Consider the following 23290-nt stretch of genomic DNA (forward strand, 5'->3'; position numbering starts at 1 on the left):
GATGTATTGATCGACGTGGTACAATATATATGCATTAATATGAGTCAGCAGTTTGTCATCACCTTCCAAAATAGATTAAAAATAAATAAATAAATAAATTCGGTCGTTAAATTGATTGTCACAACTAAATCCAGTTTTTTTGCTATTCCTTTTCTAACTTTACATGTCACCCTTGTTTCGCGCGTTATCTGATTAGTGGTGACATTTCAAAATCAAATTCTCTCAAATTTGAAATATATTTTGTTATATACATGCGATATTAGGTCAATGGTTGGATTGATTTATTCATTTCCCATTTTCAATTTAAAAAAAATATCACACACGGCCACATTAACTCTTTGTATTGCATTATGACATTATCTATCTGATAATCTGCATGATGTATGGCATTACTTTTTTCCATTTTTTCAGTTTTTAGTCTACTTTTTATTTCCTCCTTCCTACTTAAACATCCAAACTAAATTAAATCAAAATATATCTACATTAAATTAATTTTTCTTCAACAACAATTTGTATACTCCGTATTACAAACTATTTCCACCACTAAATGTCATGCATAGTAAATGATGGTATACTAATTTTGACTAGGGATCAAACTCAATATCAGATGATCAAAAGCAACGAAGAAGAAGATGAAACAAGAAACACAAGTCACTACTTAGAATTTACCTTGTACGATGCAGTTGATTTATCTTTAGCCATGACTGCAGTCAAATTGTGTGATTTCCCTTTTCGCTTTTGCCCTTTTAGATGGGACCCATCTTTCTTATACTACAAAAAATTTCTATATAATTGTATCGACTTCCCAACATTCAATCCTCACATTTTCCCCTCCCATTTCTCACAATTCCTGATTTTGATCGAAACCCATCAGAGCAAAATTCAACCTTTGTGGGATTGCATCCACTTTCTTGGATCAAATTCACCTAAAAAGTTTTGTCATTTGGCACTTTTCATAAAATTCCAATATTGTTGTTGGTCCAAAATCTTGCAAATACATTTAATTCCTCTTCTCTCTTCCTGATTTGGGATATTTGGAAGTATGGAGGTGTCTGTGATTGGGAGCTCTCAGCTTAATCTTAGAAGGATTGATAATGTTGGATTGTGTAATCTTAGAAGAAATTTGAGTGCTAACATCTTGAATTTCAAGTATAGCAATTATTCAAAGGGATACAACCTTGTTCAGTGCCCAAGATTTTTATGGCCTTCAAGATCTGCAGTTCTCAGTCTTAGGGCATCTTCTTCTGCTCAAAATCAACCTCTTGTTTACGACAAAGCTTCAAATATTACAACAAACATATCTGTAAGTCCTAAGTTTCTCAGCTTGTTAACTTCTTCCATTTTGCTGATTTTTATTTGTTATTGCTGTTTATGTAATCCATGAATAGTTTGTTATGTTTGAGGAACTTAAAAGATAAAATTAAGGGATATACTATAACATTATTTCACTTTAAAAATTTAGTATACTAATTTTTAGTATTTTAGTCTAGGATTAGTAGAGTTGTTTTTGAATCTGCTGTATCTAGTTATACTCACATCTTCAAAGTTTATTATCAGCTCTATTCCCAATCCATGTCGCTTAGGTGCATTTCTTCTATGTTGCATTACTTTTGCTGTTATATGTGTTCATTTGCAAATGGAAGAAGAGACAAAATGGGCTAAGTTTTCATTTCAATTTGCTTGCAGATTGATGGCACAAAGCTGTGTGTTGGTTTGCCACTTGACACTGTCTCCAGCTGCAACTCGATAAACCATGCTCGAGCCATTGCTGCAGGGCTTAAGGCTCTGAAGCTGTTAGGAGTAGATGGTGTGGAGCTCCCGGTGTGGTGGGGAGTAGCCGAGAAGGAAGGAAGGGGGGATTACAACTGGTCGAGCTACCTTGCCATAGTCGAAATGGTGAAAAGTTTGGATCTTGAGCTACATGTATCTCTTTGCTTCCACGCCTCTGAAGATCCCAAGCTGCCTCTCCCAGAATGGGTTTCGCGGATTGGTGATTCGAACCCAAGCATTTACTTCACGGACAAATCCGGGCAGCAGTATAAAGACTGTCTTTCATTAGGTGTGGATGATGTTCCTGTTTTAGATGGAAAGACTCCACTTGAAGTGTACAAGGAACTTCTTGAAAGCTTCAAATCCTCGTTTTCGCCTTTCATGGGCTCCACGATCACAGTAGGCTCTCATTTACTTTTATAATACAATTAGGGCTACATCAGAAAATTTACTCATGCCGTCTTGGTTGCTGATATGTCTGAGTTTCTTTGTATTCAGGGCTTGACAATTGGTCTCGGACCGGATGGCGAGCTACGGTATCCATCCCAACGAGCAACGAGCACGAGTCTCATCGGGGCCGGGGAGTTCCAATGCTATGACGTGAATATGCTTAGCCAGCTGAAGCAGCACGCAGAAGCACACGGGAACCCTCTGTGGGGGCTCGGTGGCCCCCATGATGCTCCCGGCTACAACGAGTCTCCTATGGCGGGAGGGTTCTTTGCAGAGAATGGCGGAGCTTGGGAGAATCAGTATGGCGATTTCTTCCTCTCTTGGTATTCAAGCCAACTGTTATCACACGGGGATCGAGTTCTCTCTCTGGCTGCCTCGACCTTCAGAGACGTCCCAGTAGCATTGTCGGGGAAAACTCCTCTGATGCACCGGTGGAGCAAAGCGCGATCACACCCTTCAGAGTTAACCGCAGGATTCTACAACACGGCCAGCAGAGACGGATATGGGGACGTTGCTGAGATGTTCTCGAGAAACTCATGCCAGATGATACTACCAGGCTTCGACCTGACAGACGACAGGCAGCCTGCTGAATCATGGTCGAGCCCGGAAACCCTACTGGCAGCAATGCAGGCTAGTTGCAGGAAGCACAAGACTGTGGTGTCGGGGCAGAATGCGGTGGTTTGTGGATCCCCGAGGAGCTTCGAGCAGATCAGCAAGAACTTGATGGGCGAAAATGCAGTGGCGAAATTGTTTACATATCAAAGGATGGGAGCAGATTTCTTCTCCCCGGAGCACTTCCCGCGCTTCACGCAGTTCGTCCGCAGCCTCAACGAGCCGGCTCCATTGGTCGATGATTTGGCCGGGGAAGATGAGGAAAGTGCGGAATCTCTCTTGGGTATTAATATGCAGATGCAGACGGCGTAACCGCGTGAATATGGCAGCTGAAGTGTATGTAAATATGATCATTTTGGTTTGGTCCAAATATGTATATTTGCTTTTTTGGAGTATAGGGTTGTACATGGTGGTGTGTAGACTGTAGAAACAATTTCTAAATGAATTTTACAACAGTTGTTCTTCAACTTACACAATAGTTCCTAAAACATTTTTCCTTTTCCAACTCATGTTTCACACCTTTCTTGCAAATTTCTACCGAAAAGGATTGATTTAACATACAAAAACAATAATATTTACATTGCATTCTATTTGATCCAACAAAGGTGGTTAAGAATCATATACCTTTATAACTTTATTTAAACATCATTCTAATTCTCAACCACTCCAAACTAGTACTACTCACATGCGATTTTCGTATTGAAGCTGCTAAGGCAGATGGCGAACGCCTGGAAGGCCGATAGCGGGTAGCGATAGTCCATCGTAAAGACATCTTTCCCCACCTTCCCGAACTGAAGAATGACCTTCTCGTGTTCTGGTCCAACCACGCCATTCTCTGGGGAAGCAACCAGCTGGAAATTCTTCACTGATGCGACACTGGCTCGGCCATGGAAGTTCAAGCACCAGCACTGGAGCTGCTCGTGCCATCGTGGTGCCTTGTTTCTTAAGATGAGGGGGGCGTCAGCATGATTGCTCACCGAGCCAGACAAGGATTTGTTGCTACTGTTTGAGTTTAGGCGGAAGAACGGCAGAGCAGGAGACGAGTCGATGCTAGTTAGAGGCAAATATGTCTGCGTTAGAGCAACGCCTCCGGGTTTAATGGCCGACACTGGGATTGTATCGATGACACAATGCATTCTTCTTGGACATCTACAAGTAATGACAGATTCAAGTTATTATGGTAGAACACTAAAGCTTCGATAAGATGGTTTGACGTGTCAAGATCTGGATAAAGTCATCAAAGCCCATATTCAATGAGCCATGTGTAATTCTAATTGTTTTTGGATATGATCTTGACCCATACGAGTCTCTAGCCCACATACCATCTTATACAAGACTTCTCACTATGTTTACAACAAAAAATTTCAGTAATTGCGAAGAGAACTTAATTTTACCTGGATCCCAACCCATTCAACTCATACGAGATGTGAGCTACCGTGTAGTTGCCGGCAGGAGGCTTAGGCAAAATCTGTTTTGAGCCGACCATGCGGGTGGACCAGCTTTTTGCCATCTTGGCTCCAGAATGGGGAGGAAGAGCATCAAAGATGACAAACTTTGTTCCGAGAAAATTGGATCTGAGAGATAATAATTTTTGATACCACATTAGTAAAAAAATTAGCAGCTGAAACGGGCATTCACCTTAATTTTCCTACATAAGTCTCACTTCCCTTTGAAGTATCATCTGCATGTAGAGAGATCATGTAATCTGTACATGTCGGCCGCCTACACTTACGAGCAGAAAGAAGAAACTTGCCATCATCAGCAAGTGCTGCCATGGACAACAACATAGGATGTTAGAGAGAAATATAAAGAAATGTCTACAACAGGTGTAGCAGTAGAGGCTAACAAAATCAAGAACAAAGCTTTCATGAAAATGATTTGGCGGAAAATTAGCTAAGAGAATGCAATTCACCTTGACTTGAGCCCATGAAAAGATAATATGTTTGATTTGATCGATTCCTTCTTATAAAGCATTGCATAAGAGATTCTCGTGGGCCAGGCTGCACAAACATGAAGATTTCTTAGTGGAAATCGAAACATTATAACGATAAAAGAAGTTCCAATCACAAGCTTAGCCGTTGAATATCCATTTAACAAAAGAGAATTCTTGATTGCATAGACATGAATACAAATGAAGTTTCGAAAAGGTAGTTCGAAACAGACTACCAAACCAATGTGAACTAAGATTGGCTATGGATTAATTAATGAGCAACGGTCTAAAAGAGGATCATCCTCATCACGAGTTAATTAGCAACTGAAAACCAACGCAAACAAACATGGATCAATATTAACTCAACAACACAACCAAAATGCGAAAATAAAACAACCTGCTTCTCAGATATAGGAAACGTGATCATTTCTGGAGTCTTGACGACCTCCTTCATGACTTCCTTGACGACCTCCTCACGACTCAAATGAGAGATTTTTGAGAGCTGAGAAATCTAAGCAGAATATTCAAGATTAAAAAAACGTGAGATAAAACAAGAATTTAGAGTAACGATGGAGAATTCTAGATAAGTTGTCTGTTACGCTTAGCACAAATATAGTTGTAACATGATCAATCGGATTCATCATTTAATATAATTTTTTTTTATTATTGATGATTTATTTTTTGTCGAACCATTCATGGTGTGACTTTATTTGGTCTCTTTATTACATTTGCAAATTACATATTGTAAATTTATTTTAATGTAAAATTAGAAGAAGATATTAAACTACTGATGTTTTGTGAAGTTATTGATGTATCATTGCTACTGCTTTACAAATTATCGCAGTAAATTATTCACTCAAATAATAATGCTTTTTTTGCCATGGAAATAAGAAAAAAGGCAAATGGGGTGTGTTTTACATTAATTTTAAATAAATAACTATCTGGAATCAACTACATTTTCTAAAAGAAAAGTCATAATAATGTGCAATATGTTACAATTAGAAAAGTTGGCCCCTGACATCATGTTCAACCTCTTTCCTTATTTTTTTTTTCTTTTGTTTTTCCATATAGAACTTCACCGATTAATTAGAAAGAATTCCGAAACTAAATTATTGATTTTGAAGTCTGGATTTGATTGATTAGAGATGATTGAATTATTTAAATATTAGTCAATTGAATGAATTCATCTCAATACTTAATCCCAAAACAATACGTGAAATTAATCAGACTTTGCATTTTATTGTCTGCTTCTCTAATAAATCTAATCTCAATTATTCATACATAAATTTAGTCACAAGTTACCAAGCACCTTGACATATAAATGATGTTAATCTTACTAACTTCTGTGGTTTTAATCTTCTTGGCTTATTATAACTCATTATGATCATGATAAAACTCTTATTTTTTACATACATATAGAAACCAGTCTTGATTTATTTTCCTCCCAGCTCATTAGAAATAGATGAAGAAAACGAAAAAAAAGTAAACTTTGTGGGACGTAGAGAGTAATTTATAAATACGAAGGTACTAGTAATAATTCAATTCCAATAAATTTAGGAAAAATATTAACGTGACTAGCAAAGCTCGATGTGCAATATACCTGATCCTCATAATATATATCCAGTCAACTTTAAATAAAAATTTAGGGCAAAATTGCCTGCTGAGTTTCATACAGTACATCAACTTAATTTGAAGACTAATAAAATGGACGAAATAATCATTATCATTCCATTTTGACATATAGTACAATCCTAGACGTTACTGATAGCATAGCATAGTATATAAGGTATTCATTGTTTAATTCCCTTCTAAGTATTAGTTTTTTTTTAAAATAGATAGTGATTTGTTAGGAGCATACTCCCCATCTGGACAAAGTGAGAAACATGATTATGCGATTAAAACATGACATGTTTGTAGATATATTATGACCCACATTTGATGCAACTAATGATTCTATTCTTATCTCTCGTCAGCATGTTAGGACAGGTATACAAGGCCATGTTTCCCCATCCAATTCCTACAACAGCTTAAGACATGAGCATGGATTGCGTAGGACGAGGCGTGACATTTTCTTTATCTTAAATGTGAAAAATCGAATTTTAAGAAAAATTAAGTTTTAAAAGTTTCTAATGTATACCCAACGACTATCTCATTATAAGCTTCTATCATGCAAGTAGGATTAAGAAACGGCCACGAAAATGTTAGCTTCATCACTGAGTATGAGCACCAGAATGCATTTTAGGTGGGAATGATCTAACACCGTGTCCGTGTGCCTCCAACCAACCAAGCACTCAGTGAGAACCACTCTCACCATGTGTGTGTGTGTGTGTGTGTGTGTTTGGATCATAGAATGTTGCATTCAGCAATGATGTGTAATACCAATTTGAGAAAATGTTGGCTACAGGCTACGAAAGCAAACAGATGATTGGTTCGACTACTTTTTAAGTAACTAATGATCCCATACTATTGTCTTTGTATCAACATGAGAGTATTGAAATTGTCAAGACCAACCTGTACACTGGTCTTGAAACTGGTAGTGGATGGGATGTGATCACGGTTAAGCGTTAAGCTAGTACTGTGCATCTTTTCTTTCTTCTTTTTCAAGTCATCGGTTAGAGCAACCAGAGTAACTACAGCTGTACTGAGCAAAGTTCTCCACAAGAAGTCCTATACAACGGGAACAGTTCCACTGCCTTGCTGGAGAGTAACTAGAGAGTTTCCTGCAAAATCAAATATTTGGAGTGCTTCTTCAATATTGCAGGAAATTTAGCATACAAAATGATCAAAGGAAACTACTAAATCATATTCATGAGATAGGTGGCAGTTCACCACATATCTGAACGAAGAAGAATAACCCATACGGATAAGACCAGTTACACAAATAAGAAAATTTCTGTGGCTGTCAGTATGGAACATTGATCGTTGAAGCTTATGCACTTCATGGAGTCAAAACTCAAATTGTTTGAGGTGAAGACCTAAAATTGCAATTTTGTACTCCGGATTCAGTTTCTTGTTTGTATGAAAATGTAAGAGAATATATCGAGAACAAAACTGCCACCCATAGACAATTTGACGTCTCCATTTATGAAATAGACACTTATAATAACTCACAAAATCATTTCTTCTATAACTTCACCAGATAAAATTTGACATCTACAGTGGAAGTGCTCTTCCCTGCTCTTAAAACAAACACTAATTCTTACTACATCAAAACAAACTCCTAGTAACATTGAAATTCTCAAAATTTAAAGCTGAAAAGAATGTAGCATTTGGCAAGTTCAGAAAGAAGCACAAACCACAAACTACAGAAAAGAACTTACCAGGTTTGTCAGAAAATGAATAAGAATTCACTATGCAATGAGGTCCTAGAGTATTATTCACAGGGAGTTGAGCAGCTGAGGTCATGGATGGTTCAAATGCTCCTGACTCGCCCATGTAGAAGTTTGACCTTGCTGAAAGAACGTGGTCAGGAGTTCGAGCAAAGAGCAAAATTTTGTTGTCTCTCTGTGCCAACAAAGAATTAAGTTTAGGTTCTTGTTCCCACTAATTCATGTTCCAGTAACACGTACCCATCTTTAGAACTTCTACAAGGATAAATATTTGCTTCCATCAGTTAACATGTACTATCATGAGCGAGAACATTAACTATAGCACCTAGTACCTCATGCATGTCAACATAAATATAGGCAAAAAATAAATGAGAGGCAGACACAGTAACCTGCTGAGGTGCAACTTGTTCATTGCAAAAAGTTCCAGGATATGAAGTTTGTCCGAGAGTAGCATTTACTTGATAATCTTCTGAAGATGGAACCTCATTGCTCAACTGTTTGTCTGGTTCCTCAAAGAACATGTGAGAAATGGCTCTTCGGAGATTGTGATTTCTTTGGGAATAGTATATTTTGGTCGCAAGGGGAGCTGGTACATCTGAGATTGTCACATGTATTACCAACATCAACTTCTGAGAAATTAAGGATGGCTAGGACGATATGCAGGAGAATATTTATTTATCCATGTCATGAGTAAATGAGGCAGTTAGAGACCAGTAGTAATTCAACCAGGTAAGAAACTATTTAGGACAGAAAGGGATCAAGACCACTTTGCTTTGAACAGTTATTGGTGAAGGATTCAGATTTCTGAATTCGTAATATATTATCTCAAAATGTAATACTTCTCTACATAGAATAACAACACACAATTGTAGAATTTATTTTTCATGAATCTCATGACAAAACATGACATATTCCAAAGAATAGGAAGACTTGATTACATGCCAAATTAGTAACGTCAATGACTGAGTGAACTTACATGGAAGAACCTCGGCAGCTGGCTTGCACAAATTCTGAGTACCTTGATTTGATGGATTTTCAGTTGATGTCCTACATTACAGAAACAAAATAATCCTAACCATTTGATTAAAGATGTGAGCAGAAAACTATGTATTGCTAAGGACACAAACACATCAAAATTACTCATAGTGATTCCTTGAGTTAGAAGCAACATTATAAGCTACCTATTCTGTCACATGTATATTTATCATTTCATATGCAGCATAAGTTATCGAATTTATTACGATACCATATAATGACCAATGAAGCTAATATCCAACCAAGGAAGTGTGAGAATCATCCATCTTAATGACACAAATATATGATTTTGGAATTTATCAGCCAAGAATTTAAATCATGAAGTTATTGTGTTAGTGATTTCTGTTAAGAAATGATAAGACAGCAAAAGCTCCAGGCAACCCAACTTTTGAATATCAGGAGCAGAATAGTGGTTGCAATGCAAGCAAACAAATGAAATGACAGGACAGAAAAAGACTTTACAATGGGTACAATTGTGAGTCACGTACCTTTTGCGCGGTTTCGATGAGCGTTTGGTTACATCTTTGAAACAGTCCACGCTGTAAGGGTTCACTGTTGAACCATTAATTTTGTTGGTGTTCAAAGGTGTTTCACCTGCAATAAAGAGCCATACGATATCATGGATGGGAATAAACAATCCAAGTCCTCAAGGATATAAGCATACCTTAGCATATTATTCAGTATCTACTACATTTAAATTGCAGTGCAAAAAGAAGGTGTTTGACATGCCACTTGAAGACTGACTAGCTAAATGAGTTAAAACGTACTTAGGTGTCGTTCGGTTGCCATGACTAATTATCATAAGATAATTCATCTAGGATTAAGTTGTGTGGTTATTTTAGTTAGAGGGGGGTGACTATGACTAATTATCACATAATTATCCATCTACGATTAAGTCGTGAGATTCAATCTCAAAAACCAAACATAAGTACATATTTAATCATGAGATATAATCTTGCCAACCAAACAACCCCTTATACACATGATTGATTATATAACAACAGACAATGGCCAAAACGTGAAAAGAAAATCAGAACAGTACGTCGAGCTTCAGGCAAGAGACTCATTTGAATATTCCCATCTATACGACGTCCTGGTGCAGCTAGATCACCAGAGTCTACAGAATCAAATTTTTTGGACTCTCCGAGTGATTTGGCCTTTTCTGTTAAGAGGTTAAGAAAACTAAGCTTTGCTGAGTACAACAAAACAAAAAAACTAGCAAAATGGGCCATTTAAGCCAAAAGGATACTGCTTTGAGTAATCTGTGACTTTTTCCTCTCCTTCCTTGGAGGTTTCTTAGTCACTGCAGGGCCATTAAGTTCCACATTGATTTCCGCTCTAGAACCTAGAGACTTACAGAGCTCTGCAAAGACAGAAAGCAATAAGTTCGATAGGTTATGGAAAATATGACAACAGAAAGCATTTTACTGAAAAAGCCATCATCAATACTAAAGTGCTGGATAAACATACATCAAATTAGGTGATACTGTTGCATTTTAGTGAAAAAAAAGCATCGATACTTGAAAGATGAGAAACAACATTTCACGTTCAACTGTTGAAAGTCATAATTAACAATACCAATGAACAACAAAAACTACAAATAACCTGCATGCGTAGCATAATGACTGGCCTTGATTGGCTTCTTGCAAGCATTGCAACATACCTCCAATACAAATAGAAACACAATGGGATTGTTAGAGATGAAGATCTAATGGATAGCAGCAGTATTCATAATCTGTAAATGATTATCCACATTTCTATTTCATAAAGCAAATATTTAATTGTACAGCATAAATCATTAATTTAATATGACAAACATCTTCAAGATATGAGCAGAATGAATCCATTCACTTAATTTTATGTAAACTCAATTTATAGACCTCAAGCACAATTATTTGAATTTTCTACTTTACTGGGAGTAACCATGCAAACTAAGTTACATGCCATATGATTTCTGAACAAAACTCATCCTAATAATTCATGTGATTCCAGTTTTCCTGTAAACAAGGCCGGGCCCTTTCACTGTTGTAAGGGCGTGGACTTTGTTTTTTAACCAATATTACTGCGATGAGCAGTTACTGTACAGTATATTAACTGTCTTCACAAACCATTTTTTTAATAATTGGTTGATGTATTGGGTGTTTCCACAAACCATAAAAGTTCATAGGCCACATAATGTACTTCACACCTTTGCACTACCTTTTCTTCTTCTCTAATCATTCGGAGTATGAACAAATAAATTTCTACAGTTAAATTTTCATTGACGGCTCTAGCAAATGTGGGCCAAGACTTACCATCTGTAAGTATAACACTGTAATGCTATACAAGTAGAATTTGAAGATAAATACTATAGTGAGTAAGTGACCAAGACTTACCAAATCCAAAGGATCTGTCATTGGTCTCAAACCAAAAATACGCATATCTACAAGAGAAATCAACCAGAAAAACATTGACGAATCAGAAGCCAAATTGTACATAAAGGATCCTAGGACAAGATAGTGCAACACAATTATGCCAGCGCATGGAAAAGAGTAGCACCTTCATGCGACCTGCCATAACTCGGACTGTATTAAGGGACCTTACGAAAATAATTGACATCTATACTTTACACACAAATAGATATATACCTTCTTCATCAATCAAATTTGCTTCATCTGCATCTCGTAATTCTCTCCCTATGGATTGTGCAGCCAACTTTTGGAAGCTAACTTCCTCTGTAAAAGAGAAAGAATGGAGCAGAAGTTGCTCTTTAATATCATACTACACAATCTAAATTTAGTCTTTCCTAGCTAGACAAAACATAAAATAAAATAGTAAAATAATAAGGGTGTATGACAGAAGCTTATGGTTCAGTTACTTATAATTAGGTCAAGCAAATTGTACATGCATAGCAAAACATAGGAAATAAGAGAGTTTGTGAGTGCAACAGATGGAAGAGAGAAGATCAAAACATGGCAACATGACATGAAATAAATAATTATGTAGCACTTCCCCAAGAGGGTTCTAGTCGGATGATGCATAGACTAATACAGATTGCGATGACCTTTTAAATGATAAAGGACCAAATAGAAACACTATTATATGCTGCCAAGCTGAGGAATAATGAAGAATGGAGAGCCCCATAACTCCTCCAGTTGAGTACTCTCACTCACAGAACTCATTCAGTACCTAGGTTAAAATCACATTTTACCATGTATCCCTGTCAGATCTACTTCCAATCATTTCATTGAACATGGGCTTTATACTAAAAACATTACATTTGCAAGCCTATCATCGGATAAATCAGAGACCATATTATCTAGTTATATTTATATACACATATAGAAATTCATAGGGCTCCATCCTAAAACCAATTGGTGATAGGAGTGTCAACAACCATTACCTGTTGCAGCTCTTGAGACACTTCCAGCATCCACAAGCCTCGCCAAGGCTGTCATTCTCCCACTCCAAATAGAGCATTACCATCAAATGGGGGGAAACATGTACCCCAACAAGCTGCAAGTTAGAGAACGTCGAAGTTGAAGCCTTGAAGGAACAAAAGAAGAAAAAGAAATCATATGCTTAACTGATGTCAAATATTCACTCAACATAAAAGCAAGACAACCAATAAGTGCAAGTCACATTTTCAACCCTTACTATTGCCTTCCAACTACAAATAATAATATAAGCATCCGATTCTTTACTATGACTAGAACCTAAAAAAATCTAAAATCCGGAGAGCCATAACATCAACTTGACTGCATGAGAAGGTCAATTTTGTAAAATGTACCAGAATTTCACAAATCATATGCAGTTTTATGCGAAAATATAACATCAACTTGACTGCATGCTGGAATTGGTGTCCATAACAATTTGATATCAACTCAACCAGCAAACTGACTAAGCATGATACTTCCAAATCCAATACCAGGATGGGAGAGCATATGTTGAGGAAAAAAAATGAAACAATCAAGGTCGAGCCGTCGAGGTTATCCAAAAACTACCATCACGTAACACCTGCCTACGACGAGAAACAAATACTACATCCTTGTCCAGGAATAAAAGCAATAAAATAACTACTATGCCACACTAATTCAAAGGGCAAGTGAAAGTGGAAACAGGCAACTAAAAATCTAAATTCACAGTTTACACTGTTATACGAGCATACTATTTCTCATACATTACTGAACTCAAATGTACCTTTTACAACAGGAAAAACAACAGCAATAAAATAGATCATGGCACATGAACTAAAGAGGACGATGAGCGCCTAAAAATGTGTGTGCCCATTATAAAACACTTTCTGGAATTAAGTTTCGCAGACATTTTATAAACTCTAATCAACACCCCAATTTTCTTATTAAAAATGTAGTATAACAAAAAAAATTCATTAAACGAAATTACTCATGATCTTAGTTCCCCAGCTCAAGCACGATGAAACGTCAGCAACACAATGTAGCACCAAACAAACCTATCTTCACATGCACAATGCCTTACACTTCGCTCTAGGCAAATCACAACCGAGGTTGTCATTATATCAAGAAAATACAGAAAACTGAATCAAAACGTGAAGAAATACTAGCATTTCGGGATTTCATCTCGTCGAGGAGATTAGGTGCATACGAAAATCAAAACTTCAAAATTAGAAGCGGCATTACCTCGCTTCAAATTCCTGATTCCAATTTTTTTTTCTCCTGGAAGTATTTTTCACCGAATCGTTCGAAAACTCTGAAACAAATTTGAAATTGGAGCTGTTCTCATCATGATCAAGAAAAATTGTAATGCTGAAACCCGAAAATTCTGATAAATTTAGTCGACAAATTTCTCTCTCCGAAAAAAATAAAATATTAGTACTAAGAAATTATGCATATAAATAATTGAATTAGATTTTAGAGTGGGAGATGGAACGACTGTACGAAACTCTGCAGTTCCGTTTGCTTCGATTCTCTACAGTGTCTTATTTTTAAATAAAGTCGTGTACATCGCAAAGATTGGATACATACCTTGTAGCATTTAGCAATAATTGGTTTTGAGACGCCTCACAAAAATTGTTTTGAAATTTTTATTCTTTTTTCGTTAAATAAGTATTTTTTTAAAGTCTATTTCGATCAAATGCGTGATTTTATTCATTGATACTACTTAATTGTATTAGTACTTATAGTCTTTAATTAATCACGACAAAAAGTAATTTTTTAAGGATAAAAAATTAAAATACAATCATTTTTATAGGAAATAAAAACAATTTATGACACAAAAGTAAGCGTCCCTAAATGAAAGATAAATTAACTTGAACTTTTGTTTGTTTTTTAGGACGTATCCATTTGGGTCATCCCATTTTAGTCGTGAAACTAACAATAAGGATATATTTTTTAAATTTTTGTTGTATATTTAGATTTTAGAACACATATTAAAATCCTTAATTATATTAAAAATATATTTAATGATTTTTTTTATTCTAGTGAACGTTGCTTAAGGTGAACTTAGAATCAATCAAATTACATAAACTTTTTATAAGGTACTAGTATACTCCATATAATGTACTTTATTCGCTTTGTTGTTAATAAAAGCATTTTTTTACGAAATTTAAGAAATAAACGTTTTAATTAAAACAAAACTAACAAAGATGACGCATAATTAATGTTATTCGATAGAACTTAATTTGATTTACATCCACGAACGGAAAACTAAAACTCATATTTTAAATCAATAGACAATGACGAGCTACAATAAATCAATCAAGACTAACTCTAGCTTGAAGTTTCGATGATCAGCTCACTATCTATCTAACTCGCTCTCCTTTTCTTCTCCCTTTGATGACCCTTGTTGCTGGTTGATGAATGTATTGGGCTTTCAGTGCCTAGCAGAAGACTTGTAGACATAAATAAATTAGACTAACAAATCTAGTATTTGACTGATTATGTGATTCATTGATATCAATGTTAAACAATAATTGCATTCAACTAATTCATGCTAAAGTAATTTAAACTTAAATCGTGAATTCCTATGGTTTAGAATTACGATTTGATTCTCCAAAAAATCGTCGATTGCTTGTTACATCTCCATGTGAGGTTCTTCGTACTCAACCACGAATCAATTTACAAGTAATCTTCGTCTCGCTCTAGGAGTCCCAGTTGAGTCGGCCACATGTTTTAAGAAAGTGTGAGTGTGTAATAAATAAATATTGTAGTGGATGTTGGGACCAACTTTTAATTGAGTGTGTAATAAATAAATATTTTAGTGGATGTTGGGACCCACTTTTAACATTTTTTACTTACTTTGTAGGCATTTTTTATTAGTTTATCCCAACCGGGACTCCTAAAGTGGGATGTAGGGAGTATTATTTTCCGTGTTTAAGACATAAATATTCATGTATTAATTTAAGTCTATGATTTGATTTAAATTAATTAATATCTTTTTTCAAAAGTTGTTTAGTTCAAAATATTTATTTATTATTCTGAAATAAATTCAAACCGATCAAGTTTTGAATAATAGTAAAACTTTTTCAAACACCTCATCAAAATATCATCAAATTGGACTCATCCAACCCACGATATTTTGGTTATGCAGTGCAATATTGCTATATAATGACACTGACACAGTTATACATCGAATGACATGTTTGTATTATAGAATGACATGTTTTAAATATTTTTCTCATTGAATAATGTAATATTGTACATATTTTATTTATATTTTTGTTTTAATAAGTAGTAATATTCACTATGAGCAATAGTGTTTGTAAAAATGAAGAAAAATACTGGTTTAACCCATATTATATTGTGTCCCTAGTGAGTTCATGTTGTGTAAGGGTAGCAGGCTCAGTTTGTATTCTCATTAAGAAAAAAATTTAAAACTCAAGTTCCAATTAAACTAATTAGGTTGAATTGTTATTGAATTGACATGATTATAACATACTCCACATGATTTGTCAATCCTAGATATAATTAGCACTGCACGAACACCTTCACAAACATAAGGAGTATCTTGCTATTGTTATTTAGCTCTTTATTTAGATGGTGAAATGTATTTTCCTAAATTTTCACACAAACACTTTAGTTGCGAGAAATTTTGAATACTCTACTATATAGACTCATGGATATACCAAGGCCTTTTTTCTTTATCTTTTTTATTGAAATACACATTATGTCACCAACGTATACATCTCCCTTTAAACTTCTCGAAATTAGGTGTCAATGTTACATCTGTTGGAATATTTATTTTATTCCCCTTGTATTAGTTGTATATGCTCCTAGTAAAGATAGTCGTTTAAACAAAAGAATTAACATCGTCCGTATCGATTTTTATAGGTATCAAAAATTCAAAACGATGGCATGTTAATTTATAGTGAAATAGTAACATGTCATCTTTTGTCCACATGTCATCGTCGGACACACTACTACTTTATCTGTTTCAAGGTAAATGTCATATTTCCCATCCTAATTTGTTCCACAAAAATGTCACATTTTTTAGAAAAAATTCAATTACTTTATACTCCTTCCGTTCAACTATAAGTGAGATGTATTCCGTTTAGGGTCGTCCAACTACAAATGAGACATTTCATTTTATAGGAGAAAAACACCACTCTATCTCTCTTACTTATCTTCTCTCTCAGTACTATTTTTTTTTCTCTACTTTTTTTCTCACTCGCACTTTATTCTCTCTTTACTCAATGATTAGCATAAAACCTGTGCCCAAAAAAATGTGTAACGACAGAGAGAGAGTAGTAAAAATACATTTTTCCTCTAACTTAACATACTCCCTCCGTCTCATTCAAGATGACCACATTTCCTTTTTTGTTTGTCCCAATCAAGATGACCACTTTCTAATTTTGGAAATAACCTCTTCTCTCCTCTCTCCTCATTAAAATATTCAACTACTTTTTTCACCTAACAATACTTCATAAAATTTCGTGCCACTCAAGAATGTGGCAATCTTGAATGGGACAGATGGAGTACTAAACAACATATTCTAAAATCACGTGTCGTTACCGGGGAATATATAGTACTCCCTCCGTCCATAAAAAATAGAGCAATCACATGTTTTAATGTAGAATTAGTAAAGTAAGATATAAGAGAAAAAAGTAAGACATAAGGAGAAAAAGTAAGTGAAAAGTAGTGTTAGTGGAATGATGTGCAGGGTTATTATTTATTGAAAACTTTCCATAAATGAGCGTGCTCTATTTTTTGTGAATGGTCAAAAATGGTAATTGTGCTCTATATTTTGTGCGCGAGTAATTTTTTAAAATTCAAACTTGTGCTTATAAATTTCTTCATGACAGATGAAACAAAAATACTAATTCCAACCTAAAACCCAACTACCAAACAGAGCCCATATCGATACAATCGAAGAAGCACAAATACAAAGCCAGCTGCTATAATTAAAACAGCTCAGTACTCCGCTTCACTACTGTATAGTATTAATCACTATCCTATATATACACATTTATAATCTCACGCTTCACAATCTTCGCCACCCCCTTTTTTTTCCTCAAATTTTCAGATCCATTCTCTTTGATCCCATAAAAAATGGCCTCTGTTACTGCTTCCAGTGTTAAGTTCTCATCGGTTTCTTGCTTAATCAAGCAAAGTCAGGTTTAATTCTCATCGATTCTATTGGTTTCTACGAGTTTTTGTGATGTTTTTTTGTGCTTTTGTTAATAGGTTGCATTTTGTAAACTATGGTTATTTTTTTATTGGTGATATGTGCTAGGAATATATGAGATCTTGCAGCGACAAAATCTGATCTGTGCCTGTTATTGCAAATTTGCAACGAATAGTATGACATCTTTGAAAAAATGGATCTTTATAATGAGTTTGATGTTGACCTTTTCAGTGTTAACTTGATCGATCCATCGCCTTTTCCTTTTCCTTTACTATCTATTGGTTTATAGGTTAGAAAGAAGTATTTTTAGGAAATGGGGTTTAAGCTTCTTGACTTTAGCCTTCAGATCTACTTTTTAGCTTGAAGATGTGCAAAATTGATTATTTGTATCAATTTCTAATAATCTTCTAGTTTTTCTAATTATTTATAGGATTTGGACTTAGATGCCTAATGTTTGAGTGCATGTGTGTGTTTTGTTCTTGTTGCTTGTTTAAACTTTCTAGAATTAGTTTCTGATATAACTTTGAGCATGGTTTGAATAAGCTTTTACAAGAATTATGAAATAAGTATTTAACAAAAGAATGTCGAATTCAATAATTTCTTTCAATTAGTTTGCTTGTTCCTATACGGGAATTAAATCTCGATTTCCCCTGATTTTGTTGCATTTTCTGCAGGTTTCAAATCTGAAGAAGGCTTCACTGTCATTTGCCGGGAATGGCTTCCAATCTCGCAGATTGCCTGTTCTTCGCTTCCGTGTTGCCTGTGCAGTAAGTATTTTTATTGTCGTCTATTGCTTCTAGACATATCTGCTTTTCCTTAGCGTCTGTTTGTACACAAGCTTGATGATTTTACAAATGATTTCGGATGGTTCTATGGTGCAGGCCAAACCAGAGACCGTAAAGAAAGTTGTAGACATAGTGAGGAAACAGCTGGCTCTTCCTGAAGATCGTGATGTCTGTGGAGAGTCAAAATTTTCTGTACTCGGTGCTGACTCTCTCGACACGGTAAAGTCTCTTCAGTTACAACTATGAGTGTTATGAAGTGTTTGTTGCTTCCTATTTTTTTTCTGGTCCACGTTTAGCTATTGTTAAGCATTTTGCTTACATTCCTTGATCCCATAGATGGTTTGGCATTTGTGTGTATAGAGATATCTTTTACTTCTTCAGTATGCTATGTGAACTGCATTTGTCATTAAATTCATTGTGTATAGAGATATAGTTTACTTCTTCAGTTGATACATGAATTGTTGCATCAATTTTTCTATCATCTAATTTTGTTTATGAGCATTCCCTGCTTTTCAAATTACATTCTTCCTTTCTGATTGCTTGAGCAGTAGTAGTGAGATGAGTATGATCTTCTGACTTTTTACACTTATTTATTTGCAATGTCTATGTTATATAGTAATAGTACTAAGCTACTATATATTCCTCAATAACATGGAAGAATGAAAATATTGTTGATCTATTTGTAGTAGTTTTTTCCTTTAAAAAACACAGATCAGTATCTTTTCCAATAATTGTTTAAATGTCCGTTCAGGTTGAGATTGTGATGGGACTCGAGGAGGAGTTTGGAATCTGTGTGGAGGAAGAGAGCGCCCAGAGCATCAGCACTGTTCAAGAAGCAGCTGATCTCATTGAGGAGCTCTTGGAAAAGAAATGAAGAACCATATAATTTCAATGAATGTTTGTTGCTGCAATCCGACGACAAACCCTCACCTTGAGTTCTTGGTGCTGGTATTTTTGTTTATGTTTGAAGTATGTAGCTTGTCTTTGTTGTTTGGATTCTAGTATTTATTTTTGATTGAATTTCTCTTTTCTCTTTCTACCTTTTTTGTCTTTGTCATGTATCAAGGAATTGGTGTCCGACTGTAAATCATGTATGGGGTCTAAAATTTCTGATGAAACTATGAATTGAGTTTCAAATAATTAGCCCTATTGATGTGTTGTTCTAGTTTGCAGAAAAAAATTGTTTCATTTATATATGTGCAGGTCCTAATTTCACTTATTAAAGTTTATGGTTTGCAAAAGAGAATAATTTTGCACTCAAGGAAACTTACTTGAAAAGTTGTTCTCATCCAATCAATAGGTTTTTATTCAAAGCTACTCCTAGTATTTACATTTTCTTCAACTTAAGTTTCATGTGATTAATTTATTAATTTCAACATTTGTTTATATGTATTCATATGTTAATTATGATCCGTTATATTTTAATTTTAAAATAGATCTGATCAAAGTAACGAATTTGATGGTGAGGCACAAAAATATGCTGGGACATTAATGTGAACCGAAATGAAAGCACTCTTAGATGTCTAAATATTAGGAGTAACAAACGCAATATGGAGACTCAATTTAAAAAAAGACTTCACAGATAAATGTAAAGACACAACTTTTATGTATGTAAAACAATTCAACGAAGAAAATAACCTTTTAATGTAAAGGCCTAAATGTTTGTGCATATGGAGTAATATAATTACAAATGAAGAAAATTTGAAAAGGTGGCTAATTATCTTTTGACCTTTCTTACCAAACAAACAAAAGCCATGTCACAAATCACAATGGCACCATAAAAGAAGACTGTTTACACTTTACATCAATAGAACATGGAGCACTTAACAATTTTACATTATTTAAATGACGAACATACCCCTTTCTCTATAAATATGCCCAATCTCCTCTCTTCTCCTATCCACCTTATTCTTCTTTCCATATTTTCTTTTTTATTTCATCAAAACACATCTCAATGCTGTTAATTTTCTCCTCTAAAGGTACATAGATTATTGAATTTTCTGCTAAATCTCTTGCTCGACGTAGTTGGTTCACAAAATTGTTAGTTTTCCTGTTACGTTGATCTTCGTTGTTATAAAAAAATATTTTTGCCTGTTTCTGATTTGGTAAGGAAGCCTGTTCGAAGAAGAGCTGATACTTTCAGCGGCGCCGTCGAAACATCTGTTCCCCTCTCGAGTTATGCTGTTGGTGGTGATGCCGAGGCCTTGGTAGACTTGCATTTTTGTCGGAGTTGATGATCTCATCTTTCAAATTGGGCTGCTCTTGATGGCCTGATTTTAATGGAGAGATCGTCAACTCTGACAAATTGCAAGTCTACTAGAGCATTGAAACAACATGTCGCAGTTACATCTTTTTCTTACTAGAGTGGGGTTAGTAATGTTTTACCATCTGTTATTTCAGTGTGTTTATATTGTCTTCTTCACGTCTAAGTAAATAGATTAGTTATAAAATTGTTGTCGCCTGCTTTATTTCAAGTGGAGTTTTATCTAATTTTTTCAATTTTTCAATTTCAATTATATTAGATTGTCATCGTGTTTCAAAGTATAAATAATTTATTTAGATTATTGTCGGGGGTATTTCAATCATCTTGTTGAAGAAACAGGTGGTTTGGTCGGTAGGGGCCAGGACATTTTGACATGTAGCTTTACCTTTTTGAAATTGGGTACATTGTATATCATTATAACTATGATTTACATATTTTAATTATTTTTACCGTGTTATGTAATTCAAGTTAATCTGCATTTAGACTAAATCGGTGATTTTGGATTCACACTAATGATTTATAAATTCCACCAAGTTTGACTGTTTGAGTAAGGTTCATTTTTTTAATCAATGCATTACGAGTTAAATATAAGTAGTGTAGGAAAATATGGAACATGAGGGAAATTGGAAAAGGCTAGGCTTTTGGTCGTACCTTAATACCGAGATCTCTCATGTGGTCATTCCTAGCCTATAAATAGATGAGTATTTTGGAGTAGAAACACACCAACAATCATTCTCTCTTCTCACTAAGCGCTCAAGCATTCTAGTTCGCATCTTAGGAGCATTGCATAGCTCGGTTCTTACCTCCAATTCAAGTTCGCCGGGGCCTACGAGTTTGAGGTGCTTCAACTCGGTAGGAGGAAAGTCGTTTCATCTTTGGGGACGTTGCGCCAATCCGTGAGCATTAGCCGGGGCATATCTCATCTTGCAGAGAGAGAGATATCTCGATTCGACTTGAAAAAGACTATAGTTTGCATCTTGTTCCGTTTATTGTATTTACTATTTACTTTGTTTAATTTACCTTCTAGCTTTTTGGTTTTTTGCAATAACAAGAGTTTGCCCGAGTGTAAAGGCTACATTATTTCCAACAAGTAGTAGAGAACACAAAGGTCCACTAAGTTTGAATGCTTGTTGAGTAGCAAACACGATTTATGAGCTTGCAAATTCCTTGCAATTTTTGCGAAGTTACGATTGGGTTCGTAAGGACACTGGCTCGATATGTTTATTTCCAGCCGGAAATAACAGGGATGAATACCTAAAGAAAATAATAAATGAATACAAATCTAGATTAATAGTTATAGTTTATATTGAGCAGTTAATCTTAACAAATACTAGTAGAAATCACTTATTTGTTGTGTTGTTCGATTTCAATGATTGATCAGATGGGGTCGTTGGACTCAACACATCGATATCAACTTATATTCTAATTCAATGTAGGAACAATTCTTGATACAATAAATCTACATAAGAAAACTATAAAATTTTTTGTACAAGAGCATTAGCAACAGTGGTCTATCTCCAGAATCCATCTCTCAATTTTCTCTTGTCACGTCAGGAGATCCATCTCAGATCCTACCTCCCTACAGTGAGAGTCTATTCCACAGCCTATCTCAAAGCTCATCTCATTTCCACATCATCACTATTTCTTTTAATATCAATGTCTAAATATTTTAAATTAAAATATACATAATAAATTAATTCTTCGTTGTATTACAATATTGGAAAAAAGAATACAACGAGAAGCAGATTTCAATAAAATAATAAAAACAAAAAAATTGAGATTGAGATTGAGATTGTAGAGGGATGAATGTGAATTGATGAGGAATGAAGTATATATAGTGGATAAAAGATGAATAATTTTTTTTTAAAAAAAGGGGAGATCGGCTGGGCCGATTTATCGGCCTTGGGGTGGAGGTGGAAGGGAGTGGCCTGGGAGGGGGATCACTCAACCCTTGCGACCGGCCTCCATTGCTAATGCTCTAACGCGTCTGATAACACTAAAGAGGACATTGTTCGGTTAAAAGCAGGAGGCAGCTCGTAAAGATGTGGAGCGCATTATTCACCTATAAAGTTCAAGAGATCGCAATTCGGGTGCTTCTATGTGTGAAGAACAAGTTCATGCTCTCCCCCAAGAAGACCTGATTGAAGAATTTTGGATATATTAACATTTTCAAGAGAATAAGAGTTAAACGTGGAGCTTGCATAAAGAGGAACAACATGTACTGTAATAAAAATGTAAAAGAGAGGTACATTTATTTTATTCTTTAGCCAAGGAAGAGAAAACAACTGTGGTTTTTAGTTTAAGCCACCATTTACGGGAATTAATTAGGGGCTAGATAGGGAATTAATTTATTTTATTTTTAAATAAAGAAATTATAGAGAATAAATTAATGCTTAGGTATAGACTACCGAGTTAGTCGTTAATGGACAGGACTGAGGAGATTGTAGGCTATTTTGAAAGAATTTTTGTGGCAAGTAAAATGGGGAGTGAAGAGTAGTGTGATCCAAGCCGTCCATCAAAATTAAATTCAAAGAAA

The 23290-nt window shown here is 35.2% G+C and overlaps 4 protein-coding genes and 1 long non-coding RNA gene across 5 annotated transcripts; 3 read left to right on the forward strand and 2 right to left on the reverse strand.

The window, feature by feature from the left end:
* Positions 1-816: 816 nt before the first annotated feature.
* Positions 817-3299, forward strand: LOC125193067 (inactive beta-amylase 9-like). Its single transcript, XM_048090783.2, has 3 exons — positions 817-1303; positions 1687-2169; positions 2269-3299. Exons 1-3 carry the CDS (start codon positions 1043-1045, stop codon positions 3142-3144), a joined length of 1620 nt encoding a protein of 539 aa, XP_047946740.1. The 5' UTR covers positions 817-1042; the 3' UTR covers positions 3145-3299.
* Positions 3300-3301: 2 nt separating this feature from the next.
* Positions 3302-7395, reverse strand: LOC125193073 (tubby-like F-box protein 6). Its single transcript, XM_048090792.2, has 6 exons — positions 7274-7395; positions 5160-5273; positions 4745-4832; positions 4471-4600; positions 4227-4406; positions 3302-3981 (listed from the first exon to the last, which is right to left on the reverse strand). The coding sequence occupies exons 1-6, from the start codon at positions 7343-7345 to the stop codon at positions 3510-3512; spliced, it is 1056 nt and encodes a 351-aa protein (XP_047946749.2). The 5' UTR covers positions 7346-7395; the 3' UTR covers positions 3302-3509.
* Positions 7100-13983, reverse strand: LOC125193070 (uncharacterized). Its single transcript, XM_048090786.2, has 12 exons — positions 13764-13983; positions 12509-12621; positions 11754-11840; positions 11502-11548; positions 10732-10789; positions 10376-10489; positions 10169-10288; positions 9615-9720; positions 9068-9138; positions 8481-8686; positions 8083-8266; positions 7100-7482 (listed from the first exon to the last, which is right to left on the reverse strand). The coding sequence occupies exons 2-12, from the start codon at positions 12561-12563 to the stop codon at positions 7430-7432; spliced, it is 1101 nt and encodes a 366-aa protein (XP_047946743.1). The 5' UTR covers positions 12564-12621; positions 13764-13983; the 3' UTR covers positions 7100-7429.
* Positions 13984-17480: 3497 nt separating this feature from the next.
* LOC125193072 (acyl carrier protein 1, chloroplastic-like) lies at positions 17481-19650 on the forward strand. The gene is made up of 4 exons (XM_048090791.2): positions 17481-17696; positions 18381-18473; positions 18588-18710; positions 19243-19650. Exons 1-4 carry the CDS (start codon positions 17631-17633, stop codon positions 19363-19365), a joined length of 405 nt encoding a protein of 134 aa, XP_047946748.1. The 5' UTR covers positions 17481-17630; the 3' UTR covers positions 19366-19650.
* Positions 19651-20382: 732 nt separating this feature from the next.
* On the forward strand, positions 20383-21871 carry LOC148927194 (uncharacterized). The gene is made up of 2 exons (XR_016128777.1): positions 20383-20860; positions 21533-21871. It is a non-coding gene; the product is annotated as an uncharacterized LOC148927194 (long non-coding RNA).
* The last annotated feature ends 1419 nt before the right edge of the window (positions 21872-23290 follow it).

Source organism: Salvia hispanica, chromosome 4, assembly GCF_029641045.1.
Source record: "Salvia hispanica isolate PSC_SH4W2 chromosome 4, Shi_PSC_v1, whole genome shotgun sequence".
Classification (NCBI taxonomy): Eukaryota; Viridiplantae; Streptophyta; class Magnoliopsida; order Lamiales; family Lamiaceae; genus Salvia; species Salvia hispanica.

Coding starts and splice junctions, on each gene's coding strand:
- LOC125193067 (XM_048090783.2), top strand. CDS start 1,043: ATGGAGGTGTCTGTGATTGGGAGCTCTCAGCTTAATCTTAGAAGGATT. Junction 1,304..1,686: donor ATATTACAACAAACATATCT/GTAAGTCCTAAG, acceptor ATTTGCTTGCAG/ATTGATGGCACAAAGCTGTG. Junction 2,170..2,268: donor TCATGGGCTCCACGATCACA/GTAGGCTCTCAT, acceptor CTTTGTATTCAG/GGCTTGACAATTGGTCTCGG.
- LOC125193073 (XM_048090792.2), bottom strand. CDS start 7,345: ATGCACAGTACTAGCTTAACGCTTAACCGTGATCACATCCCATCCACT. Junction 5,274..7,273: donor GTTTCAAGACCAGTGTACAG/GTTGGTCTTGAC, acceptor TATTCTGCTTAG/ATTTCTCAGCTCTCAAAAAT. Junction 4,833..5,159: donor TTCCTATATCTGAGAAGCAG/GTTGTTTTATTT, acceptor ATGTTTGTGCAG/CCTGGCCCACGAGAATCTCT.
- LOC125193070 (XM_048090786.2), bottom strand. CDS start 12,563: ATGACAGCCTTGGCGAGGCTTGTGGATGCTGGAAGTGTCTCAAGAGCT. Junction 10,490..10,731: donor TCATTATGCTACGCATGCAG/GTTATTTGTAGT, acceptor CTGTCTTTGCAG/AGCTCTGTAAGTCTCTAGGT. Junction 8,267..8,480: donor AACAAGTTGCACCTCAGCAG/GTTACTGTGTCT, acceptor TTGTTGGCACAG/AGAGACAACAAAATTTTGCT.
- LOC125193072 (XM_048090791.2), top strand. CDS start 17,631: ATGGCCTCTGTTACTGCTTCCAGTGTTAAGTTCTCATCGGTTTCTTGC. Junction 17,697..18,380: donor GCTTAATCAAGCAAAGTCAG/GTTTAATTCTCA, acceptor CATTTTCTGCAG/GTTTCAAATCTGAAGAAGGC. Junction 18,474..18,587: donor GCTTCCGTGTTGCCTGTGCA/GTAAGTATTTTT, acceptor TCTATGGTGCAG/GCCAAACCAGAGACCGTAAA.